This window comes from Pipistrellus hanaki (assembly GCF_964339955.1).
Source record: "Pipistrellus hanaki genome assembly, chromosome: 19".
Taxonomy (NCBI): domain Eukaryota; kingdom Metazoa; phylum Chordata; class Mammalia; order Chiroptera; family Vespertilionidae; genus Pipistrellus; species Pipistrellus hanaki.
The window spans coordinates 19,499,320-19,523,232 of record NC_140521.1 but is presented as its reverse complement, the minus strand read 5'-3'; the positions used below and the strand labels follow the sequence as shown (position 1 = coordinate 19,523,232).

The 23,913-nt window shown below is 38.8% G+C and overlaps 1 protein-coding gene across 2 annotated transcripts in view; it reads left to right on the top strand.

Annotated features, from left to right (window-relative positions):
- The first annotated feature begins 1,179 nt into the window (after window positions 1-1,179).
- Window positions 1,180-23,913, top strand: part of MED13L (mediator complex subunit 13L) — a 246,117-nt gene continuing 223,383 nt past the window's right edge. For both annotated transcript variants that reach the window (XM_084868238.1, XM_084868237.1), the window contains exon 1: window positions 1,180-1,388. In XM_084868238.1, coding sequence (XP_084724364.1) covers window positions 1,317-1,388 — 72 coding nt within the window. In that variant the 5' untranslated portion in view covers window positions 1,180-1,316. The remainder of the gene's footprint in view (window positions 1,389-23,913) is intronic.

The window sequence follows — 23,913 nt, the reverse complement described above, 5'->3', positions numbered from 1 at the left end:
AGTGCAAGGGCTAGCGGGGCTCCACTGTGCAGGGGTTCGAATTCCGCCTGCTCCTCTTCCCGGCGTGCGACCTCCGCAAGTGGCTTCATCTCTTTGTGCTTCAGTTTTCTCCTCTGCAGACTCGGTCCACGTAGCGCGACCTCCACGAGACACTCCCCCCTCCCTCCCCCCGGGCCCTGGGACTGGCTGCCCGGCCCGCAGGGAGCCCCCGCCGCGCCAGCCCGCCTGCGTCGGGTCGGGGGCTCGCGCGGGGGGACCCGAACCTTTCGCTGCAGTCGCCGCCGGCTCTCCCGGGGCTCGCGGCCGCGTCCCCGAAAGATCGGTGCCCTCCGAGGGGGCGGGGCCCCCGCAGCAGCCGCGCAGGGCAGCCCGCGGCGGCCTCGGGTCGGTCGGCGCCGCCCGCACTCCTTTCTCTCTCTCCCACTCCGCCTCCCTCCCTCCCGCTCCCGGCCCGAGAGTCTGGCCGCGAGCGGCTCAGCAGCGCCGCCCGCGAGCCGCCGCCGCGCCGCCGCCGCGCCGGCCCCACCCCCGCCCGCCCGCCGCCCCCCCGCGCGGCCGGCGCCCGTCACGTGACGCGCCGCCAGCCAATGGCGGGCCGAGCCGCGGTCGGCGGCCGCCATTGCTGTCAGAGCGAGCGAGCCCGGGGAGGGAGGAGAAGCGAGGCTGACTGGGGAGGAGGGGGGGGTGGGGGAGGAAGAGGAAGGAGGGGACGTCGCTCGGCTGCCGGGGTCGCCCGCTGGCTTCGTCCGCACCCCCCCCTTCGCGAGTTCGCGCTCCGCAGCGGCGGCGGCGGCTCCGAGGCGGCGGCGGCGGCGGCTTCGGGGCTCGCCTCCCCTCACACGCCGGCGGGGGCCGAGGGGGAGTCGGTGGCTGGAGATAAACAAGGCGGCGGCGGCGGCGGCGGCTGAGGAACAGGGAAGGCGGAGGCGGCGGCCGGCCCGCAGCGCCAGCCGGAGAGCCAGCGGCGGCCCTGAGAGGCGGGGAGGGCGCCGGGCCGCGCGGACAGCGCCCCCCGCCGCCGCCGGAGTCGCGGGAGCCGCCGCCGCCGCCGCCGCCGCCGCCCGAGCAGGAAGGAGCCGCGCGGCCGCCGCGGACCCCCCCGCCGCCCCGCCGGCCCGGGCCCGCCGCCCCCGGCGCGGCGTCGCCGCCGCGGCGCCTCCTGCCCGCCCGCCCGCCGGCCCTCGCGCCCTTCCCCGGCGGCGGCGGCGGCCCGGCCGCCCCGCGCTCCCCGGCGAGGCGCCGCCGCCCGGCCCGGCCTCGCCTCGGACGCCTCGCTCCGACATGCCCCGCTCTGGCGGCCGGGCTCGCGGAGGATCATGACTGCGGCAGCGAACTGGGTGGCGAACGGGGCGAGCCTGGAGGATTGTCACTCCAACCTCTTCTCGCTGGTGAGTAGCGGGGCCGCGAGGCGGGGGGGTGGGGGGCGCGCCGGGGGGAGGGGGGGGTCCCCGACCTCCTCCGCCGCCGACCAACTTTCTCCTCCCGCCGCCGGGACGTCGCCCGCCCCTCCCTCGCCTGCCTCTCCCCGCCGTTCGCCTCTCCTCTCGCCGATGATCTCCCCCTTTTGGATCGTCTCGCCCTCGCCTTGGACGCCGTCCAGTGTTTATTTGGCTCTTTAAAAATCGTTTGTGAGCGCGGCGGCGCTCGCTCGCTCGCTCGCTCGGCGTGGAATCTGCGTGTGGAAGTCTCGACGCCGCCGGTGCTGGGTCGCACTCCGAACGCCCACCCTCCGCTGCGATCACACGCACCTCCCCCCCCCCCTTCCCGTCCCCTCCCCGCGCCCCCGTCTCGCCCCCCGAAACGCGAAAAGCTGTGCCCTGCGCTGCTGCCCGCATCTGCGATCAGCAGCCTTCTCTTCCTCCTCCCCCTCCTCCGAACCCCGGTCGGATCGGCTGCCTCGGCCGGCCGCCTTCTGCATTTTTAAACAAATTCCATAATGACACCTGCGATTCCGCCCGAAAACAGTTGATTGAACGCGATTGTGTCGGTAAAAGGACTCTTGCACCCGGAGCTCCCTGGATTGTAAACATCGGCAGCCGCCGGCCTCGCAGGGCGCTTACTACGCCGGGGAGCCGTAAAGCCATTACCCCGAGCCGGCGGAAGGTGGAGAAAGCTTTTTTTAAATTTTTTTCCTTTTTCTTCTTCCTCTCCTCCTGTGCCTTTTAAAAACTGTTTTCTCTACCCTAACAAGGAATCCACACACATACACACACACAAAAAGCAACAAGCTGGGCGGTTTGATAACATCGCTTTTATCTGCCTTCGCCCCGCTCGCGCTCCCTCTCTCTCCCTGATAATTGACAACTTTTCCTTGGGATTTGAATCGCCGGCCTTAATCTTGAAGCAGTTAGGGTGTCAATTGTTCTCCTCGGAAGCCTTGGCACCCGACGGCACGACGGCGGCATCTCGGTTCACGGAAATTAAAAATGTATGGGGCTCCAGCAACTCTTCCCTGGCGGTGGCAAGTGACATTTGGTGGTAAATGCCATCTTTGCTTTTTTTATTGGGTCGTATTACCTAAGCTCTGAAAACATTCGCGTTGTTAAACCTGGCGTTTGGGCTAATAATTGCAGTGCGTGGTCTTTAGCCATGTGCTTTGTGCCTGAGTTACTGTATGTATAGTTATGTGCCCGAGACACTACGGATTTGTTTAAATATTGAGCAAGGATTTGTAAACAGATGTAAGGCAATTACGTCTCAAGCGTAGAATATAATTGGAAAATTGGCCGAAACGGTTTGTTTAATTTAGCCTTAAAAAAACAACTTATTTTAAGTTGTGTACCCTTGTTGGGGGGGACTGCCTTTGGACAGCATGCATTTTGGGAATTGTTTTGTGTAACCCCTGCTGTAGATAAAAACATTGTTTCTTTTTAATCGTTGTTTGCACTGGGTAAATAATTTAGTGTTCAAATTGTAATTAGCTACATTTAATTACGGGTAGCATAGAGGCTTTTTTTTTTTTCTTTAAGACTAGGGGAGAAATACAAACAATTGCCAACTTTTCAAATGTGTTTTATTAAATATGTTTAATTATGTAGATAAAAAATCAAAACATGCGATTTTTATCTACAAAGACTGAGTGACACAGTATCCTTGCTTTTATAATAATGAGATCAGGTCAGTTTCCCTCTCAACATTTTTATTAAGACATTTAATCTTAAAATTCAGTTATAAGTTGTGATTCTTTTCTCAGTGCTGTGATGGTTTCCCTTAATCTTCTGATATATGAGAATAAAACGCATTTTGCTTCCTCTTTTCTCCCTTTCAGTCTGTCATTTAGTATCAGTCAGGTTCTGGGACTTTTCAGAGATTAGCAAATGTATTGATTAAGTGGTATTTAAAATGGTTTTTGTTTGGCGTCTGGTGACCACATTGACACTTTAACAGGTAATTAAAAAAACCAAGTAGACCAATATTAGTGAAGAGAGATCCTCCAAATTACCATATATCATGCTGACTGGTAATGGCTGGTATATATGTGATTGATTTATATACAGTAGGTTTTGTAGATGAATGCAAGTATATTACATGTGTAGCAATTCTTTAGGATGTGTCATTTTTTTTATCTTTTTTTTTTTTTTTTAAAACCTTAAGTGAGGATTATAATGTTATGAGACATGGTGCTTGAGATTCTTTTGGAGAAACAGTTTTGTGGGAGAAGGATTCTTTGCTTTAAGAGCTTTTGGGTATTCCTCTCCTGAACCTCTTTAAACCAGGAATTGATTTTTTTTTTTTTTTTAAACAGAATTACTCTTTAGGTAGCAACTTGGAAATGCAGAACTGCAGGGCTGCATGGGGTGAATTTTTTGAAAAGACTAAAATATCTACATTTTCTTGTATGTGGAATGAATAAGATGCTAATTAAAAAAATACTAGTCTGTTAGAAAGCTGCTGATAAATATAAAATTTTCTCATTCTAAATTGAGAATTTTTCTTGACAATTACATACAGCAGCAACCTGGAATATAAAAAATATGTTGCCTAAAGTACATTGTATAGAATAGTTAATTCTAAAGGGATAAAATCATCACCTGGTCAAAATAAAGCATGCATTGTAAGAACTCTATGTACTTATTAATAGCATATATTTTTCTTTATGGCCTGCAGCTTTTTGAACAAAGTATTGGTTATAGAGAATTTAACTAGACATTCATACTAATGCGAATTGAAGTATAAACTAGAGATTAAAGGTCTGTTCCATACTAATCACCCACCCACTTTCTATTACCTTGAGTTCATTATGGTTTAGCAAACAATGATTTTGCAATCAGATGCCTTAAGATTTTTGTTAGTCCTTTACTTATTTTGCTTTCGGATTTTTCTACTACATCAGTTTCTGTGGTGTCAGATTTCCTAAATTCTCTGTCAACCCCTGCCCCCTTTTCCTAATGTGAAAAAGCCATTGTGTATACATGATATGGGTCATTGTGTGTGTTTCTTATTCTTACTGTTGTGAGGTTTGTAGCTACTGCATTAAATACATGCATGGCTGTGCCTTTGTGACTCCAAACTGTTTTCCCATGCTGTCCATCACATTTCTGGGAGACTTGTTATATAGTCACTCAGTAATAATTCAGCTCAGTGTGTTAAATCTGTCTTTTTGGAAAGTGTTGCAACAGTGCATCCTATGATATGTCAAGCCGCCCTTGTGGGAAGACACATAATTTCCAGATATAAGTATATCTTTAGTTTCGTTTCTTTAGTTATGTTTCTCTATTGAGATGATATGGAGAAAAGCAATTTTGTGTCCTTTAACTAGATTTAAGTATATGCTCTTTAACATGAAGGCAGTCTAATTCTTAGGTATGTATATTCTACATTCATGTTATTTTATTTGCTTAGAATCTCCCTGACTATGGGGTAATTGGGTAATATCAAATTCTTCCTCCTTGAAATGCAATGCACATAAACACATTAGTAATTAATTCCTATCAAGGACCATTAATTCTGTGTTTTAAGTTGTTGGTAACCTGGTTACTGTTTTCCTTAAGAGATTTATGTTTTTGCAGAAAGAGAAAATGGTTGTAAACTTTGAGATCTATTCTTTTGAGTTAGAACCAAATGGGGAGGGCTGCCAATTGAAAATGAGGAAAAGGGAATGATTTCTCTAATCTTCTCAAGTGCTAAAATATATACACAGAGTATTTTTTTCATCCCAATTTCCAATTTTAGTATTTACATTTAAAGCATCTTTTCTTCCCTCATGATGGTTCATTTTTTTTTAATGAAAATGTTTATAACTTGCTAATGTGTGTTTTCTGTTTTGCCTTTTGTTGTTAGTAGCACATGGTGTTACAGTATTTATATATTTTTAATAGCAATAATTGTCACACAGTAATAATAGTTGCCATATAACCTCCAATTGCTAGTAAATATTTTTAAGTACATAATAGACAGCAATTTAAGGCATAGTGTAGCAGTTTACTGGACCATTTTAAAGAGCCATTTGTACGTGTGATGGGTTCATAATTTTAAAGAGAAAATAATGTACCCAAGATTTCTGTGCTATGCAGAATGTTGCTGTGTTACTGCTTGAAGTGCTCATTGAGAGGAAGTTAGGTGGGATCTGTTCTTTGGGAGAATAAAGGTGGGGACCTATGCCTTTAGGACAGTGAGTGTTGATTGAGTTTTTGCCAGGTGCTTAGATAATTTAGCATTTTCTTGGGAATGTTTTGGTCATATTTTTCATGATTGTATTAGGTATTTATTAGGGAAAAAAGTCTCTTCAGACATTCCTTTGAGTAACATTAAGGTATAGTGTGGATTATATTAATTACTTATGGAAAAATTGATTAATCTTTTTTGTTCACTGGCTAATTTAGCCTCCTTAATTGTGAGTTAATTGTATTCATCAAACATTTTCAGAGATCTCTATTCTTGAGATTAGGGAAAAGATACACTGTCACTAGTTAGTACTATATGCTATAAATTATGATAGCCATTTGCAGAAGATAAGTACATTCTATAGTTCTGTTTGTCAAGTTATTTAAAATTAAGATGAAACTCAATGTAAATAGTAATAAGATTATTGATTTGGATTTTTGTTTCTGGAACAGTCAATTCAACTATCTCTTCAAGTTTGATTCAAAGATAGACTGGATATTTTTTTCAAAAGATTTGAGTTATTTTTGATAGAAGAAAATAACAATGTTTTTCTTCTGTAAACTAGTAGTAGAAAGTGTGCTTTTTTCATCCTGAAAGTGGGTGATACATCTTTTTTCACAGATGCTAGCCAGTGAGGGAGATTAGACAAAGTTTATGAGAAATAGTAATATAGTTGAATATTAGGTTTTATTATTACTGAACTGTGCATTGCAACCATTTGTTAGAAGTGGAGAACAATGATTTCTGCAACATTGCTATTAGTGTCATTTATTTAAAATGCACTTTGTGCCAGTCTGCTTTCCAACCTATGTGTTGTGTAGTGTTAGCTACCAGAATTTCAATCCTGTCATTTTATAAATTTTGAGAAATTACATTTAATGCATTGCGAAGTGAGGTAACTGGGTAGTCTCAATGTGCTGTGGAGAATAGTCTAAAAAAGAATTCACACACATGCACACTTGCTTCATAGGACTTGCTTAGAGTTTTGGAATTAAACAATCAATATTTGTAATGTGTTCTTGGAATTTAGGGCTTTTTTTTTTTTTTCCTTCTATTATTTAACTTCTTTCTAATCCTGTTCAGATACTTCCTTTTATAGTATGTCCTTTCATTGTTTATTCAAAAGATTTGAAGGTGTCAGCTTTGTTCTGTTGAGGGAATTCACTTCATAACCTAGGGGAGATGATTTTCCATTAATCTTGGTAAATATTAACATAAATGAGGAATTGTAAATTCAACTCATTTGCATGAATGAAATATGTATGTTTGCCCAATTTTTGTTTAGTATAAAGTCACTATGTACATCAGCATAGTTTTCTATATTTGCATTAGTTGATATAAACATAGCTTTAACATCTGTAAAAATGTTGTGATTTGTGTTTATTTCAGAGATAGCTCTCCACTATATTATTTTGTTATTTGATTTTTAAAATCATCTGTAGTATGGAGTAGATTCTATCCTCATAAATTGGCTATAGTAGTCTTCTCTTATAGGAACACCTGGTTTATTCACATTTTTATTAGTATTTTTTAGTTATTTTTGTTGGAGTAAAGTTATTTTCCTCCTTTAAGCTAATTATATAACTTTTAGAGTGCATTTAGGTTTCAGTCTGAAAAAAGGAGAAAGATGACTTTTTTCCTTTTCTTTCTGGATGAGATTTAGGAGAATCAGTTGTGTCCAAAGGAAAATGTTTTGCCATTGGCATTTCCACACTCTGGTTTATTATGTGTATTCGTGAATGTTTATTTTCTCATTGTAGGTGAATTGTGTTAGAACATTATTAAAACTGTATTTCTACTACTGTGAAACAGCACAGAGCCCTGGTTGACAGCTCTCTACATTTTGTACTTTTTCTAGTACAGAGAATTCCATTACTGTTAATGGAACCTCCTGAGTTGATTATATTGAAATTTCATTTGTGTCTTTATTTTGCATAGTTTAACTTTGCAATGTCAACTTAAAAATGAAAAGGGGAAGATAAAGAAAATTAGGTATATTTGTAGGTAAATAGCTTTTTCTCAGTCTTTTCTAGACCGTTATACTGTAATAAGTCTTAATTTGTATTATTGCATTAATTGGTTACATTTAATACTTTTTTTTTTGTGTGACACTTTTCCATTGATTTTCACATCCACTGGTTGCCTCCTGCACACTCCTAGACCAGGGCCAGGCCTGGGAGGACTCTGTAACTGAGGTACATGCTCTTGACCAGTACATGTTCTATCCACTGAGCGAAACTGGCCAGGGCCATTTAAGACACTTGATATTAAAATTAAACTTGAGCCGGGACCGGTTTTGCTCAATGGATAGAGCGTCGGCTTGGGGACCGAAGGGTCCCAGGTTTGATTCCGGTCAGGGGCATGTACCTTGGTTGCAGGCATATCCCCATTAGGGGGTGTGCAAGAGGCAGCTGATCGATGACACTCTCTCATCGATGTTTCTAACTCTCTATCTTTCTCCCTTCCTCTCTGTACAAAATCAATAAAATATATATTTTTTAAAAAAAGAATACTTTTTTAATAAAAAATAAAATTAAATTTGAGTTAATGATTTGTTTAAAAGTAATTAATTGTGAACAGGAATTTTATAATATTGAGTGAAGATTTCAAAGACCTTATCTAAAAGGGTGTGACTTTTTTTTTAAACCCAAAGAACATTGATAAATTCCCGAGGAAGTAATTTTTACATAAGACACATGGTTTCCTCACATAGTTTCACATTATTTCATTTCATTAAATAGCATAGATGATTAAATCCATCTGGGCATAATTTGAGAACTAATAAGTAAGGTATTCAAAAGAGTATAATTGGTGTGTAAAAACATTTTGTGTTGGCAATTCTCATGATTGTATTTTAATGTCCTAGAGAGAGAGAGATAAGAGAAACATACATTATCTAACGGAGGGACCACCTCATAGTTTTTGTTTTTTTAATGTATATGCCTGGCACAATCCTGCTCATCTTTTAAGTAGGTCAAATATCACCTCCTCCATGAAGCTTTCCCTGACTCCCACAGGTAGAACTAGTCACTCTTGCTCCTTATGTGTGTGTATCTCCTTCTCTATGCCTCTGATAAGTAGATGAGCTTCTGTAGGGCAGTGACCCTGTCCAAATCATCTTTGCATTCTCTTCATAGTTAGGTGCTCATTAATTGTTCCTTACATTATTTGCTGGACAACTATTTTTGTTTTCTTCATCTTACTCCCTAAAGGAATTTTCATTGCCCATTTAGGTCCTGATCATAATTGTTTTTCTTTGAACTTACTTAGAAGTTTAGGCCGGGTTCTGAATATATTATATATTATCTAGGATTTATGTAGTGTGGCTTTGCAATATTTTAGGTGAGCTCTAGAAAATCTTTATTAAAGAGAATCCAGCTGATCAAGAGATGAGGTATGCTTATACCCCAAAGGAATAGGAATTCAGTTAGTATTTAGATTTTCTATTTGTTAGGCAATTTATAGATATTGGAGCCTGTTGGAAATTTTGTTTGGGTTTTGACTCAAAATTCCCTCATTTCCATTTTTTTTAAAGCTGAATAAGGAGGAGGGCTTTTGCTCAACCTTCAGTTACAAGATTATTTTCCATGAGCCAAGTAATATGGGCAATGAACTGGTAATAAGGAAAATTGAATGGCATTCAGTTATTTTACGAGTGACTATTCAGGTCAGGTTGGTCGCATAATGTTTTTATTTTTATTTTTTGCCTCAGCTTCTGCTTCTGTAAACTTGACAGAAATATGGAAGGCAGAAAGTGTGAAAAATCACTTTGAGTACCTTTTAAGGAAAGCACTTTGTAAGACTTGATAATGTTCTTTAATAGGAAGAAACTTCTATGTAGTAAATTACATCTAAAGCTTAGAGTAGCCTTAGGCAGTTTACCAGGAAGTTGGAGTGGCAAAATTACTTGTGTTAAATATAGTAGTTAACTTGTATTTATTCGTTTTTGGGGGTAAGCAGAAGATTAAATTGTTCTTGTGTCTGTCCTCATAAATAAGCAGTGATTGAGAAGAAAAACTTGAAATTCATCTTTAGATGTTACAACTTTTCATTTGTGTGTGATTCATACTTGCCTGGTGTATTTAATATGCTGAGTGATTTTGCCCTACCAATTCTGAACTATGACTGGCTGACATTGGAAACTGAACTGTGACTCTTATTTGGTAGTTTAAGCTATTAATTCCTTGGCAGCTCTTGGAGTACTCTTTGAACTTTAAATAGCTGTTTTATTAACATTTTGAGATTTGTCTCAGTGAATGTCAGAAATAGTACTTAATAAATATTTTTCTTCTTAAAGACTAAGTCACTTTTTAGTCTGATATACATGTAACAACCCTTACTGTGTTGTTGTGTTTTTTTTTTTATATGACAAAACCACAAAAACAAAGCCAAACATTATAGATTATTTATAAAATGTAATATATATGTGTGTATATTAAACCCTTACTACATTTTGAACAAAGTATGTATCCTCAACTACTGGCTAATTTCTATTTTTCATTTAGTAATGTCACAACATCTAACAACATTGTTTAGACCTTACTGAGGGAAGAAAAGAGACCCCTCCAAACAGCCCCACAAATCTGTAGTTTTTGTTAGTCCTGTTGAATAGGAATAGTATCCCAAGTTTTTATCTAGAGATGTAGAATTTTACACGGAGGTGGTCTTTAGCATTATAAACTATTAGGACAAGTTAGTTTGTAAGTTGGTTTTCACATAAAAACCTACTCTTCTATTGCTACAAATGATGCTTAGCCTATTTACAGCATATGGTACTTAAATACTTGTGTTAGAGAATTCAGATGCTATTTATGGCAGCATTTTTTGTGGAATCAAACTTACATTTATTTTTCCTGTTTAGAATGTTAGGGGAGTACCTGCCCTCTGACTGTGCAGCGCTGGCAGTCACAGCAGGCACTCCTAAAACCTTTTTTGGCTCCAGGCATTGGGAGTGAGGGCTGCCCAGGCTCAGCCCTCTGCTAGGCCTGGGAGAGGATTGCTATTTGAAGGAGAGGCTTGAAGTGTTGAGAGGCAAGGATGGCCCCCTGTGTGAGTGCAGCAGTTTTGGATAAGGATTGAGGCAGGTTTTACCTTTCCTGCAGGAATCTATCTCTTCCTCTTTGCTGATTGATATTTTATTAAAATGTTGAGAATAGTGGCAGGTCCTATGATGTCATCAGGAAAAGATTTTGTATTTCTTTGCCCTTTAATTCTTTCCTTATCTTTTCTTCACTTACACTAAAGACAAGCTTTCTACCTCCAATTTTGTGTGGTAAATGAGGACTTCCGAGCACCAGTGAAATAAAAAAGAAAATGTGGTGGGGCTTGAGATTGAATGGGGTAATGAATAAACTATTATTTAGAAATGTTAATTTTTTTTAAATATATTTTATTGATTTTGTACAGAGAGGAAGGGAGAGAGATAGAGAGTTAGAAACATCGATGAGAGAGAGTCATCAATCAGCTGCCTCTTGCACACCCCCTACTGGGGATATGCCCGCAACCAAGGTACATGCCCCTGACCGGAATCGAACTCGGGGCCTTTCAGTCCCTAAGTCGACGCTCTATCCACTGAGCCAAACCAGTCTCGGCTAGAAATGTTAATTTTTTTATGTTATGTTTGAGAAACGTAGGCTATATAATTCATTTTTGAATAATGTACAAACATCAGAAATGGTTAAAATGGGCTTAGGCTTACAAAGGGGCTAAGGGTCTCATGTGGGAAAAAGACCTATTTAACTTCTAGGATGCTATGTTGTAAGTGCAGAGGGAGAAAAAGCAACATGGACAGATAGTATAGTACCTCGTAGCCAGAAAAACTCAGAAGGGGAGCTTTCAATTGGGTCTTGAAGGAATGGATGGATGTGGCTTGCCAGAGAGGACTGGAAAGGGCATTATTTGGAAGCTCATTTGACAACTCTGAGTCTGTCCTTGAGAACGTGTGCTGAAGTGGTATGTAGGAGAGCACTTCTAATTTATGGTCTTAGTTTCCTTTTAAAGAATAGTACACAAACTTACTGAAATCTAGTTTTTGTTAGGTGGAAAATTTGAAGCAGGGACAGGCCAATTTAGAGTGAGAAATGATGTTAAAATCATCAGTTTTCTAAAATAATTCAGTTCTGAACTAAAAAAACCAAACCAGCGCTATATTATCCAAAATGCTAATGACTAAAGTGACAAATATTCCAGAAACTGGACAGACGTGAATCTTAAATGAGCAGATGGGACATGAAACTCAAAGTGGGAGATAATCCAAGATGATATAGAAACTATTATGAGAAATGAGTTGAGGAAAAAGAAGTGTGTTAAATTCTATTACATTTAATAATGTGTTTAAAAAGCCTTTTAGGATTACTCTCTTACATAGACAAATTAGAATTGTTGAACTGTGTAACCCATCATTTAAAAAAAATTGTGCATTTAAAACAAACTAAATTTTGGTCCAGGATTATTTCTCATGAAGTCTAGGCATTTAAGTCATGATTGTATATGTTATATGTGCTTTAAGTAGGCAATATAATTTTGCTTTCTCTGCCAAATAAAGAGAATAATCGTGATTTTCAAAGGCAGTTGTGATGGACATTGAATGGGAGAAGCAACGAGTGAAATATGAGGAAGTTTGCTATTTGGACAGCTTGGTACTTAGTTGAAGTCATTACATTTGACTGTTGAGGGTAAAATCTAGATCATAGTGGAGTGTGGAACGAATGAATGGTACTTTTCAGTTGAAGAATGTTGACTGTGAAGCAAGCAGAGGCATGGGAGTGGGGGGAGTGGAGGGTTAAAGATGGAAAAGTAGATTCAAGGAAAATTTGTAACAGACCAGAGCCTCATTTGTGTTTGTGACTTATGAATATCAATGGTGGAGAGACAGACAGAAAAATGGAAGATATAAGAAAAGTTGTTGCTTAAACAGGTATGGCTGGAGATGGTATCGAGCACCCAGGTGATGGGGTTAGGAGTGAAAAAGAGTAAGATAACCTTACTATTTAATAAAAGAGTAATATGCAAATTAGCCAGCGCTCCAATACACCCACCAGCTAAACCCACCAGCCAATCAGGAGCAAATATGCAAATAAACCCAACCAAGATGGCTACAGCCACAGAGAATAGGAGGGAGGCTTGGGTTTCCCAGGGAATGGAGGAAGCCAAGCTTTAGTTTAAATGATAGAAGATACATAAATCCAAGCAGAAATGGCTGCTACAAAGGAGCAAGCAGAAGGCTTGGCTCCGCTCCAGGCTACAAAGTTTCAGTTGTAGAAGATAAATAAACTTTAGATACCAGGGCCTCCGCCTGAGTTGTCAGGGGGTGTGGCCAGCCTGCAAACCACCACAGGTTCCTTGACCAGGCTGCCCCACACCCCAAGGGAACCCCCATCCTGATTCGGGACATCCTTCAGGGCAAACCAGCCTGTCTCCCCCTCCCTCCCCCTGCACCAGGCCGCACATCCCTCGAGGGGTCCCAGATTGGAGAGGGTGCAGGTGGGCTGAGGATCCCCCTCCCCCGTGCATGAATTTTGTGCACCGGGCTTCTAGTTTAGAAATAAAAGATGAGAGGGTGTAAGAAATGAACAAGTACAAAGGAGGTGGGAACAATCTCAGTTGTAGCCTGAGTTCTTTTTAAATGCAAAGATTATAGATACTGAGTTTGAGCCAGAATAAACATTTAAAAATATTTTTTAGTTAAAAATTTCACATTTTACTTGATGTGCTATTGCACTCAAACATCTTTATTTTCTTTTAATGGTCATTTTAAGTAGGTCACATGTTATACTGATACACTTTTCAGTTATAAAACTAATTTTGAGCTGGTTATATCAAAAAATAACACAAATCTTCCCAAATGAGAAATATTTTTCAAAGTAAACACCTTGAAATGAAGCAAATACCAAAGCTATTGTTCATAATATTTTTTGGTCCTTTTTCTTTGGAATTGCTTTTAGTCACCACCCCAGAAATCTCATTTTAAAAGATGCTTCCTTGGTCAGTGTCATGTCATGTCTGTCTTTGTAAATATATTATCTTAGTTCCCCCCCCCCCCCCCCCCTAAATTGTTGCCTAAGTCAGCAATTTAGTATCTTCTGATGGGGGTCTTACATATGATGAGCAAAAAACCCTGAGAACAACTCTACTTTTGGATATATTGGCATACATACATTGTGGATGTGTTCCAAGAATTCCTGCCTGCTTGTACAGCTGCCTTCCAGGTCCTTGGTGTAGTCAATTATACTTTAAGGTACTTTTTTTTTTTTTTTTGTACAATTTCATTGGAGGTGGATTTAGTGGACCGTTAATTGGTAAGACTAGAGATTGGAACAAATTAAATGGGAGTGGAAATTTTGCTTTTTGGAGATTGAGGGAAATTTTAAGGGGGCAGTGAAATTATAAGTCTAGCAAACTTAAGATATCCTGATGCCCATTTTTGGTGAGACTGAAGTAATGATTAAGAAAAAACTTGGGGCCCAGCCAGAATGGCTCAGTGGTTGAGCTTCCACCTATGAACCATGAGGTCATGGTTCAATTCCTGATCAGGGCACATGCCTGGATTGCAGGCTTGATCCCCATTTTGGGCATGCAGGAGGTATCCCATTGATGATTCTCTATCATCACTGATGTTTCTGTCTCTCTCTCCCTCTCCCTTCCCTTCTGGGGGAGGGTGGGAAGGGAGAGAAGCATTGGGATAAATATTGAAAAAAAGTATCCTGTTGAGAACTTTTTAAGATTTTACAGAAAATTTGGTCTGTGAGACCAAAGTTCTTACCTTTGCCTATTTAATGTTGCTTTTTATTCATTTCAGAAGCCCAGTAAGCCACCTGTAATCTATCCCTTTCATGTTCTTTCAGCAGTTTTTCTCACAGCTGAAGATTAGGGCAGTGGTTGGCAAACTCATTAGTCAACAGGCCAAATATCAACAGTACAACAATCGAAATTTCTTTGGAGAGCTAAAGTTTTTAAACTTAAACTTCTTCTAATGCCACTTTTTCAAAATAGACTCGCCCAGGCCGTGGCATTTTGTGGAAGAGCCACACTCAAGGGACCAAAGAGCCGCATGTGGCTCATGAGGCGCAGTTGCCGACCCCGGGGTTAGGACAATAGCACTCATAGTTAGGGTTTGACTTTATTGTGGTCTGTCTTAATATTCAATGTTAGGGGAGATGCAGAGGATGTTTTACCTACAGAAAGCAGGTCTAGGTATTAGTTGTTTAGATTACGAGTTGCAGTGGCAAGTATTATCTATTTTTGAATTCAGGAATATAGTGGCATTTTCCTCAGTCACCTTTGTTTCTGTATTCTTCAGATTCAGATTACTTGGGTGATTTTATAATTTTTTCTTTTAAAAGTACTTCTCATTTTAAAAAAGGGAGTTGAAATACTATTAAAAGTTTGGTAATATAATTCTATACCTTAGATGCTTTAGGAAAATTTACTTACATGATTATTCTAAAATAATAACAGACCCTTTTTAATTTTATAGATTTATATAACACTTGAGCGGTTTAACATTTAGAATTTATACCAGAGCATAAATCTACATGTTAGCTACTGAAGATCATAAATATTTGTCTTAAGTACAAGTTCTTAACTGAAGTTTGTTATTAAAAACATTTATAAAAGTATATTGGTTTACATACAACGTGTAATCATCTGCATGGATTGACTCAATTGTTGTGAACCCAAGTAGACGAAATTAATTAGTTGTCTATAAATTAGTTGAAAGAGATATCTATGAAAGTGATGTTTTTGTTGCTGTTTGGTAATATCCTGGTGAAATTGAGATTTTAAACTCAGACAGATGGTGCTATTCTTGAGGCTGTCGGCAAGATCCTATAACACTTAATTAAACAGTGGAATGATTCTCATGAGGACTTATAATTTGATATATGTAAGCTAGTAAACTGGCTTCTTTAGTAACATTTACAAATTTGATTTGAAAAAGAAGTATTTACTTGTTCTTAGGAAATTTTTCTAATGATTCTATTAAGATGAATAGCTTGTTTTGGTAGTTTATATGATAAACTCAAGGAATATTCAAGATGGGAAACCTCACCTACATAGGCATTTATTTTCCAATGTAACTTTGATTTTGTTGCCAGACTTTCTCATATAATAGTGTGATGTACTTTTAAGAACTCAGAGAACTGACTACCATTTTCAGAAAACTGAAAAATTTGGTGATACATGTTAACTAACACTCATTTTAGAAAAAAACTGCTGATTTAGATTCCTTGTGATCTACCTTACATTTAGTATTGGAATCGAAAATAGAAATATTATAAACAGCCCAATCCAGTTTTAATACAATACACTATGTGAATAGAATTTGGTTTAGCTATTTTGTAAAAGTTTTAATTTGGTGATAATATTGTATGGTTAGGATCCATAAATTTGACAATTGCTTAAGTAATTACATAAAAATACACTAAGTCATACTACAACATTTCTAGACATCCTGGGAAATTATTCTCTTTTAAAAAAATTTACTTACCTTTTATTTAGTGCCTAGTCTTCAGTAGATTGGAGACAAGACTGAAAGGTGATGTTTGATGCTAGATTGGACAACAAGGAGCTGGAAGTTTATTCTGTATGTACAGGGGAATGCCTGAAGGGTTTTAAGGAGGATAATGATGTGATCAGATTTATGATTAAGAGAGAAAACTCATATGGGCTCTGTGGAGTGTGAATTGTAATAGCGGAGAAACCAAAGGTGGAGAGAAGGCTCTTAGAGTAGTTTAGATGTAAGAAATTATGCAGAGCCAGTAAGAATGGAGAGAAAGAAATGGACTCGAGTAATATTTTGGAGGTTGAATTAACAGGACTTGGTGAGCAATTATATATACTGAGTGGCCAGATTATTATGATCTCTGAATGCATAATAATCTGGCCACTCAGTATCTATCTATCTATCTATCTATCTATCTATCTATCTATCTATCTATCTATCTAGCATGGGTGGGTTCCGGCCAGTCTGGCCAGGGGGAGGGGACATGGGCAGTTGGCCAGCCTGCCTGCTGGTCGAACTCATGGTCGAAGGGACAATTTGCATATCAGCCTTTTATTATACAGGATATACACTGAGTGGCCAGATTATTATGCTTTCAGAGATCATAATAATCTGGCCACTCAGTGTATATCATAGGGGAGGAATCAAATGCCAAACATGTTCTTGGTTTTTATGGCATTTACATTCTTGTGTAAGTAAAACAAGGAGAACAGTTGACAACATGTATGAGTTATAGTTAGTAGAAGACTTACTATATTGATCACAGGTGTGTACATATATGAAATTATACACTGAGCTGGTTCTTTCTGTTAAGACCTATAAAACTCAGTTTTAAAATTAAACATATATGGGAGCTGGAGGCAGAAAGGCAGGGGGTAGTGAAAAAGTTAAACCAATTAGGGTTTGTAACTTGCCTATTTTAAGAAAATACTTGAGACAATGAAAATAACATTTTTCTCAAGTTGAGAAAGATTTGTAAGAGAATGGAAGAGTGGAGAAAAAAGATTGGGAAGAAAGATAGCAATACTGGAGGGGTGGATGCTGCTGGTGGTATGAGTGATGGGAATCAGAATATATTGGCAGGGGAAGAGGTAACGAAATTTTGATTATTAGAAATGGGAGTGGAAAACTCAGATTTGGAGAAAGAAATCTGGAGGAGGTCCCCTAACAGCAGTTGGCTCTTTCAGCCTTGGTTACATAGAGTCTCAGTTTGTACCAGTGGTAAGCTCAGAAAGCAGATTACATTTTTCTCTACAAATCTGCTTTGGGATATTTTAATTTAGTTTTTAAAGTTTGGTTTATATTACTTTCATATTGGTGTTATTTTTGGTAGGAGGATGAAATAGACTTTTACCCCTGTTTCTCTTCTTACCTTTGTGGAAATCGCCAATTTTTAGGAATTGATGTAATGTATAGAATAGAAAGGACATTTGTAAAGATTACAAAATAGTGCATATCTTTGGTCTGGTTCTCATTAAGATTTTGAATTCCTTTACTTTTTTATTTTTTAAATATATTTTTATTGATTCAGTGAGGAAGGGAGAGGAAGAGAGAAATTGAAACATTAATGATGAGAGAGAATCATTGATGGCTGCCTCCTGCATGCCCCAGAACCCGGGCCTGTGCCCTGACTGGGAATCAAACTGTGATCTCCTGGTTCATAGGTTGACACTCAACCCCTGAGCCATGCCAGCTGGACTGATTTTGGATTCCTTTAAGTTTTCATTCCTGTCCTATTCTTTGTTCCCCTGGCACTAGCTTTCCGATTGTACAATATTTTTATAGGTATTGAGTATAATTGTTATGTCATACTTTTCCTCAGTTATTAGGAAAGTTTTCCCTTCCTTCTTTCCTCACTCTTTGCTCATGCCTTCATGACCCTCTTCTGTTCTAGCACATTCCTGGGCTCCCTGTGCACTGGAGCCTTCCTTGCCCCTTTTGTAGTTTTTCTTGGCAGTGCCAGTTCTCAGTTCAGAGCTAAAATGTACATATGCACTTTAGAACCTTTGATATAGTGTCCTTGATGTTTGGGGATCCTCTCCAGTTATTTTGAGTGCACTTACTGGCACAGCCTGCTCCATCTATTGTAAATTGGCTGTAATTCATTCAGCCTTCCCATGTGGGTAGATTTTTCCCTTGGCTATACTGAAGGTAGAGTTGGCCTTTTTGCAGTTGTCATTTTTCTTTAATTTCTTTAATTTCTCTCAAAGTGAGTTAGTACTAATGAAATGCAAAATATTTCTAAGAAATAAAACTTCTAAGAAATTAAAACTATAAATTAAAACCCATAATCTAGCAACACCATTTGATCAGAATTACAAATCTGCTATTCTTATTAATGTGCTTGTTTATTGTACATAGATGTAATCACAGTATAAACATAACACTAACATTTTCCATGTGATTACACTTTTCAAAATTATAACATTAAAAGAAAAGTCTAATTTTTATACATTTAAGAAAACATTACATAATTATTTTCAAATTCAAACAATATTGAAGGATGAAGGATGGAGGTAGTTACCTAGGGGAGGTAATTACCAGTAGTTTAATCTTTATCATTCTATTTTTTTAAATTGCTTTTGACTATATTTGCCTATGCACATCTGTAGTTTGAAATTGTTTTTATTAGATATGGAGTGGATAAAAATAGCATGTATATATCATAAAGTAGAAAGAATCACAATACAATGAACACCAAGGTACCTTATACCCAGAGTAAGAAAAAGAATGTTATCCTATATAAAAAAAGCTTAATATTCTAAGTGTTATTTTTTCCCTGTCAGCTGTTCAACCAATCAAAGCATAATATGCTAATGATATGCTAAGGCCGCTCAACTGCTTGCTATAATGTGCACTGAGCACTAGGGATATACAGTTGACTGGTTGATCAGTTGCTATGTTGTGCACTGACCACTAGGGAGGCAGACACTGACCAGTAGGTTAGCTTGCTGCTGGGGTCCTGCTGATCCGACTGAGCGAGATGGGCTGGGCATGCCTGGAGCCCTCCTGCAGTCCCTCCCCTGCCAACCTCCTGTGTCTCTCCCTGGCCCCGATCATGCCTTGGCCTGGCCTGCTCCCTCTTGCAATCCAGGACCCTTGGGGGATGTCAAAGAGCTGGTTTCAGCCCGAGCCTGCAGGCTTAGGCTGAGGGACCCCACCGGTGCATGAAGTCATGCACTGGGCCTCTAGTCTTTTATGAAATCCTATGGTGTACTTCCTGTTCCATTTTCTTTCTTCTCCTTTCAGAGGTAACTGTTATCTAGAATTGTATGTTTTTCATTCCATCCTAACAGTACTTTTAATAATGAATGTTTAGTGTATGTGTGTGTATATGCATATATATAATTTTTGAACTTTTCATGAATGGAATATATAATATTTTTTTGCAACTTGTTTTTTTGGGTAAGTATTAATATTTAAACATTGTGCAGTTGTAATTCACTCTTACACCATAGTTTACTTTTATTTTTAAAATACATTTTTATTGATTTCAGAGAGGAAGGAAGGAGAGAGAAACATTAATGATGAGAATCATTGATTGGCTGCCTCCTGCACATCCTGAAACCCAGACATGGGCCCTGACCAGGAGTTGAACTATGATTTCCTGGTTCATAGGTCGACACTCAACATGATGGTGAACATATATGTTTGTTAAAAAAATTATAGAGGCGGATTCTCCAACTTTTCTGGAAATATGCTCTTCCTGTTTAGTTTTAAGATATTTTCAAGTCAGTGTACTTTGATATATCTTATTCATCATTATTATTACTGTTATTATTTAACAGTTGAATCCTATTTAATGGGATGGGATGGACTATTATTTATTTAACTGTCACCTGTGAGAAACATTAAGATTCAGTTTTTTTCTGTAATAGTGGAGTTATATGTTAAAATTTGATAGTTATAGCCATAAATGCTTTAAAAGCTATATCAGCTAACATTCCTATGGGCAACACATGAATTGGCATTTCTTCTATACTTGGCTATAGTGAAATTTTATTTTAATTTTTTTCATCTGAGCAAAAAACCCTCAATTTTTAATTAGTAGTTTCTTTATTTGTAATGAGGTTACGAATATCTTTTCATACTGTAAGTTTCCTTATTTTTCCCAAAAGTATTTAATCTCTAGTAAGTTTTCTGTTCCTATTTAAAATTTCCAGCTGCTCACTTATATAAATCTTTATTACAAGTCAGCCTTTTATATGTTCTGAATGCACAGTCTTACCTCAGAACTTTTGCTTTTTCTAAGTGTGCTTACTGAATGCCTGGAACTACTTCACTTATTGCCAGCTATGTGTATTTTTTCATCAAAGTCCTGTTCCCATTTTTCAGATAAGAAAGCTAAAGAAATTTAAGTAACTTGTCCAAGTTCACATAGCCAGCAAGTAATGGAACTCAGTCACCGACTTCGGAGCCCGAACCTTAGCCAGTACATTGTACTGTATGCTCTTCTTTCTTCTAACTTAAGGCTGCTGTGAAGCTCCCCCTAGCTGTTCCAAACATTGGTCTCTTTTTTCCTGAGCCTTTTAAAAATTAACTGTGTAGACCATATAATTTAGCGAAAGCATGAAGGTAGAAACCATTGGAGCATATAGATGTGCCTGAGATTAATGGAGTGATAATACAGCTTACATTTTTTTTTTTAAAGTTTCATCAGAGATTAATGGAGCAATAATGCAGCTTTTAAAATTTCTTCCCACAGATAGGCAGATAGTTGTGCGTGTGCTTTCTCTTAGACTACTTCATTCCAAATTGAGGAATCATTTGGAAATGAAAAATCAGGGTAGTTAATTTTTTGATCAGTGACTGGGGCAAGATAAAAAAAAAGCATAGTTTTATTTTTTAAAAATTCATCATCTCCACTAAAAGTCTTTTCATTTTAAAAAATAAAATGCCAGTTACCGAAATGCCTTTAAAAAATGATTTACTTAGTAACAATCATGTGCTTATTAAAAAGTAGACAATAGTTTAAACAAGATAGAAATTTATATTTTATATGCAATCAGCTTGGAGGGAAGGAAGCAATTCATGACTGGTTTGGTTACTTCCTTGTTATCAAGGGACTTGCTCGTTCTTGTTACTCCGTCATCTTTAGTTTATCTCAAATAGCACATTGTCCAAGATGGCTGTTGAAAACCTAGTCATCTTGGTGGTAGTCTACATAGGAAGGAGGAGGAAATGTAGGCAGGCCTCACTTCTCTTTTTAAAGGAAACTTCCAGGAAATTCCTTAAAACATATGTGGCCGTGCTTAGCTTCAGGGAGGCTGAAAATGTAGTTAAGGGGACTTGTTGCTATGTCCAGAACATAGAGTATACCTGTACATTATGTGGAGGAAGGAGTCAGTAATGTTTGGGTGAGCAACTAACAGTGCCTGCTGTGAAGAGAAAATGATATAATTTTCTGTTTCTGGTCTGCTATTGCATTTGGGCAAGAAATCATCCAAATGTCACTAATGAGCTTCATTAAACAGTTCAGTTTCCAGAAATTTCACAAGAATTCTCTTTCAGTTAAGATTAATAAGTGTAAATCATTAACTAGTATCCTGATGTAGTTAGGCATGAAAATGCTTTTTTTGAAAATATTGTATACTTTATAAGAGATTAGCACTTACCTTGAATATGTGCAAGAAGGTACTTTAGCTGTGTTAAAAATATATTTTTTAATTTGAGATATTTTTATATGGATTCTTTAATTACTCCTTAAATTTTTTACTTTCTTTATTGAAGTATAACTTACATACAATAAAATGTATCCTTTAAAAGTAAATAAGTAATTTTTTTCTACCTTAACAAATATATGTGTTTGTGAAACTGCTGCATCTCTAGGTAACCATGCAGTTACAATAGATTCATTTTGCTTTTTCTAATTGGAATTATAGTCTACAGTGGTCTTTCTCTGGCTTCCTATTTTCTTTAAGTAGGTCATTCCTTTTTATTGCTAAGTAGTAGTTCCTTATATCTATCCTTTTAGTGTGATGATTATGAATTTTCATGTACTGGTTTTTATCTGTGGCATATGTTTTTATTTCTGTAAATATAGGAGTGCACTTGCTGAGTCATGTGGGAAATAGAGGTTTTCATTTATAAAGCTCTGCTAAACTTTTAAAAAATGGTTGTACCATAACCCCCTCCTCCCATGGTATATATGAGTTCTAATTGCTATTCCAGTGTAGTGAAGAATTTTCTTAGATGATTTCTTTCAGAAGTTTTATTATGGTAATTATTAGGTTTTTGGTCTGTTATTAAGTGATCCATTTTTAATTTTAGGTTTTGTTTTGTTCTGTGATGTGAGGTAAGGGTTGAAGTTCTTTCTGTATGTGGGTATCTTGTTTTTCCAGCATCATTTGTTGAAAAGACTATGCTTTACCCATTGAATTATCTTGATATCTTTGTTAAAAATTATTGAATGTGTCAATGTATGTGTGGATGTGTATGCATGGGTTTATTTCTAGATGCTACAGTTCTGTTCATTTGATCTACATGTCTTTTATGACAATACCGTGTTATCGTGATTACTGAAATTTAGTAGTATGTTTGTGTTCATTCAAAGAATTTGTCCATTTAATCTGAGTAGTTGTAATTATTGACATAAAGTTGTTTATAATAATTCTATTGTCTTTTTATTATGTGAAGCAATTCCTTATCAATCATTTCCGGTAATTTGTCTTTTCTTTCGGTATTGATTAACTTAGTGAAAAGTTTATCAATTTTATTGATCATAATCAGTTTTTCATTTTGTTGGCTTTTTCTATTAGGTTTTTTTTAAATGTTTCATTTATTGCTTCTCTGTTATTTCTTTTGCTCAATTTTACATTTAGCTTAATTTACACTTTCTCACTTCTGAAGGAAGAATCTTAGAGCAATTTATTTATTTATTTGTTTTTCTATTTCTCTTTCTAATATACATATATGTAAAATTACAGATTTCTCTTTGAGCACTGCTTTACTTGTGTTCCATACATTTTGACATATATTGTTTTCATAATCATTCAGTTCAAAATATTTCTTAGTTTCCCTTGTGATACACACACACACACACACACACACACACACACATATTTTGGTCCTATGCATTATTTAGAAGTCTTTAATTTCCAGATTTTCTGCGTTTTTGGTATTTTCAACATTTTGTTAATTTCAAATTTATTTCTTTTCAGAAGTTTAAATTTTGAAAATATATTGTTTTATTGTCCAGCATACGGGTTTCTCTATGTGAATGTTCCATGTAACTTGAAAAGAATATGTATTTTATTGTTGAGTGTAATCTTATATAATAAAGAGGTAATATGCTGCCCTCTCACCCTTGCATCACAAGATGGCTGCCCTCATGTCATCACAAGATGGCCGCCACAAGATGTACGTCCCCATTGTTACAAGATAGCCGCACCCACATTGTCACAAGATGGCTGGCAGGGCTGGACAGTTGGGGGTGACCAAGACTGCACGGGAGGCAGTTAGGGGTGATCAGGCTGGCAGGGGAGCAGTTAGGTGTTAATCATGCCGGCAAAGGAGTGGTTAGGCATCAATCAGGTTGGCAGGGGAGCAGTTAGGGGGCAATCAGGCAGGCAGGCAGAGTTGTTAGGAGCCAGTAGTTGCGGATAGTTAAGAGGGATGTCCAACTGCCAGTTTAGGCGGGATCGGGCCTAAACTGGCAGTCGGACATCCCCCGAGAGTCCCAGATTGGAGAGGGTGCAGGCTGTGCTGAGGGACATCCCCCCCGCCCCCCGCGTGCATGAATTTCGTGCACCAGGCCTCTAGTGTTTTATGTTGGTTGACAGTGTTGTTCATGTTTTCTGTATTCTTAT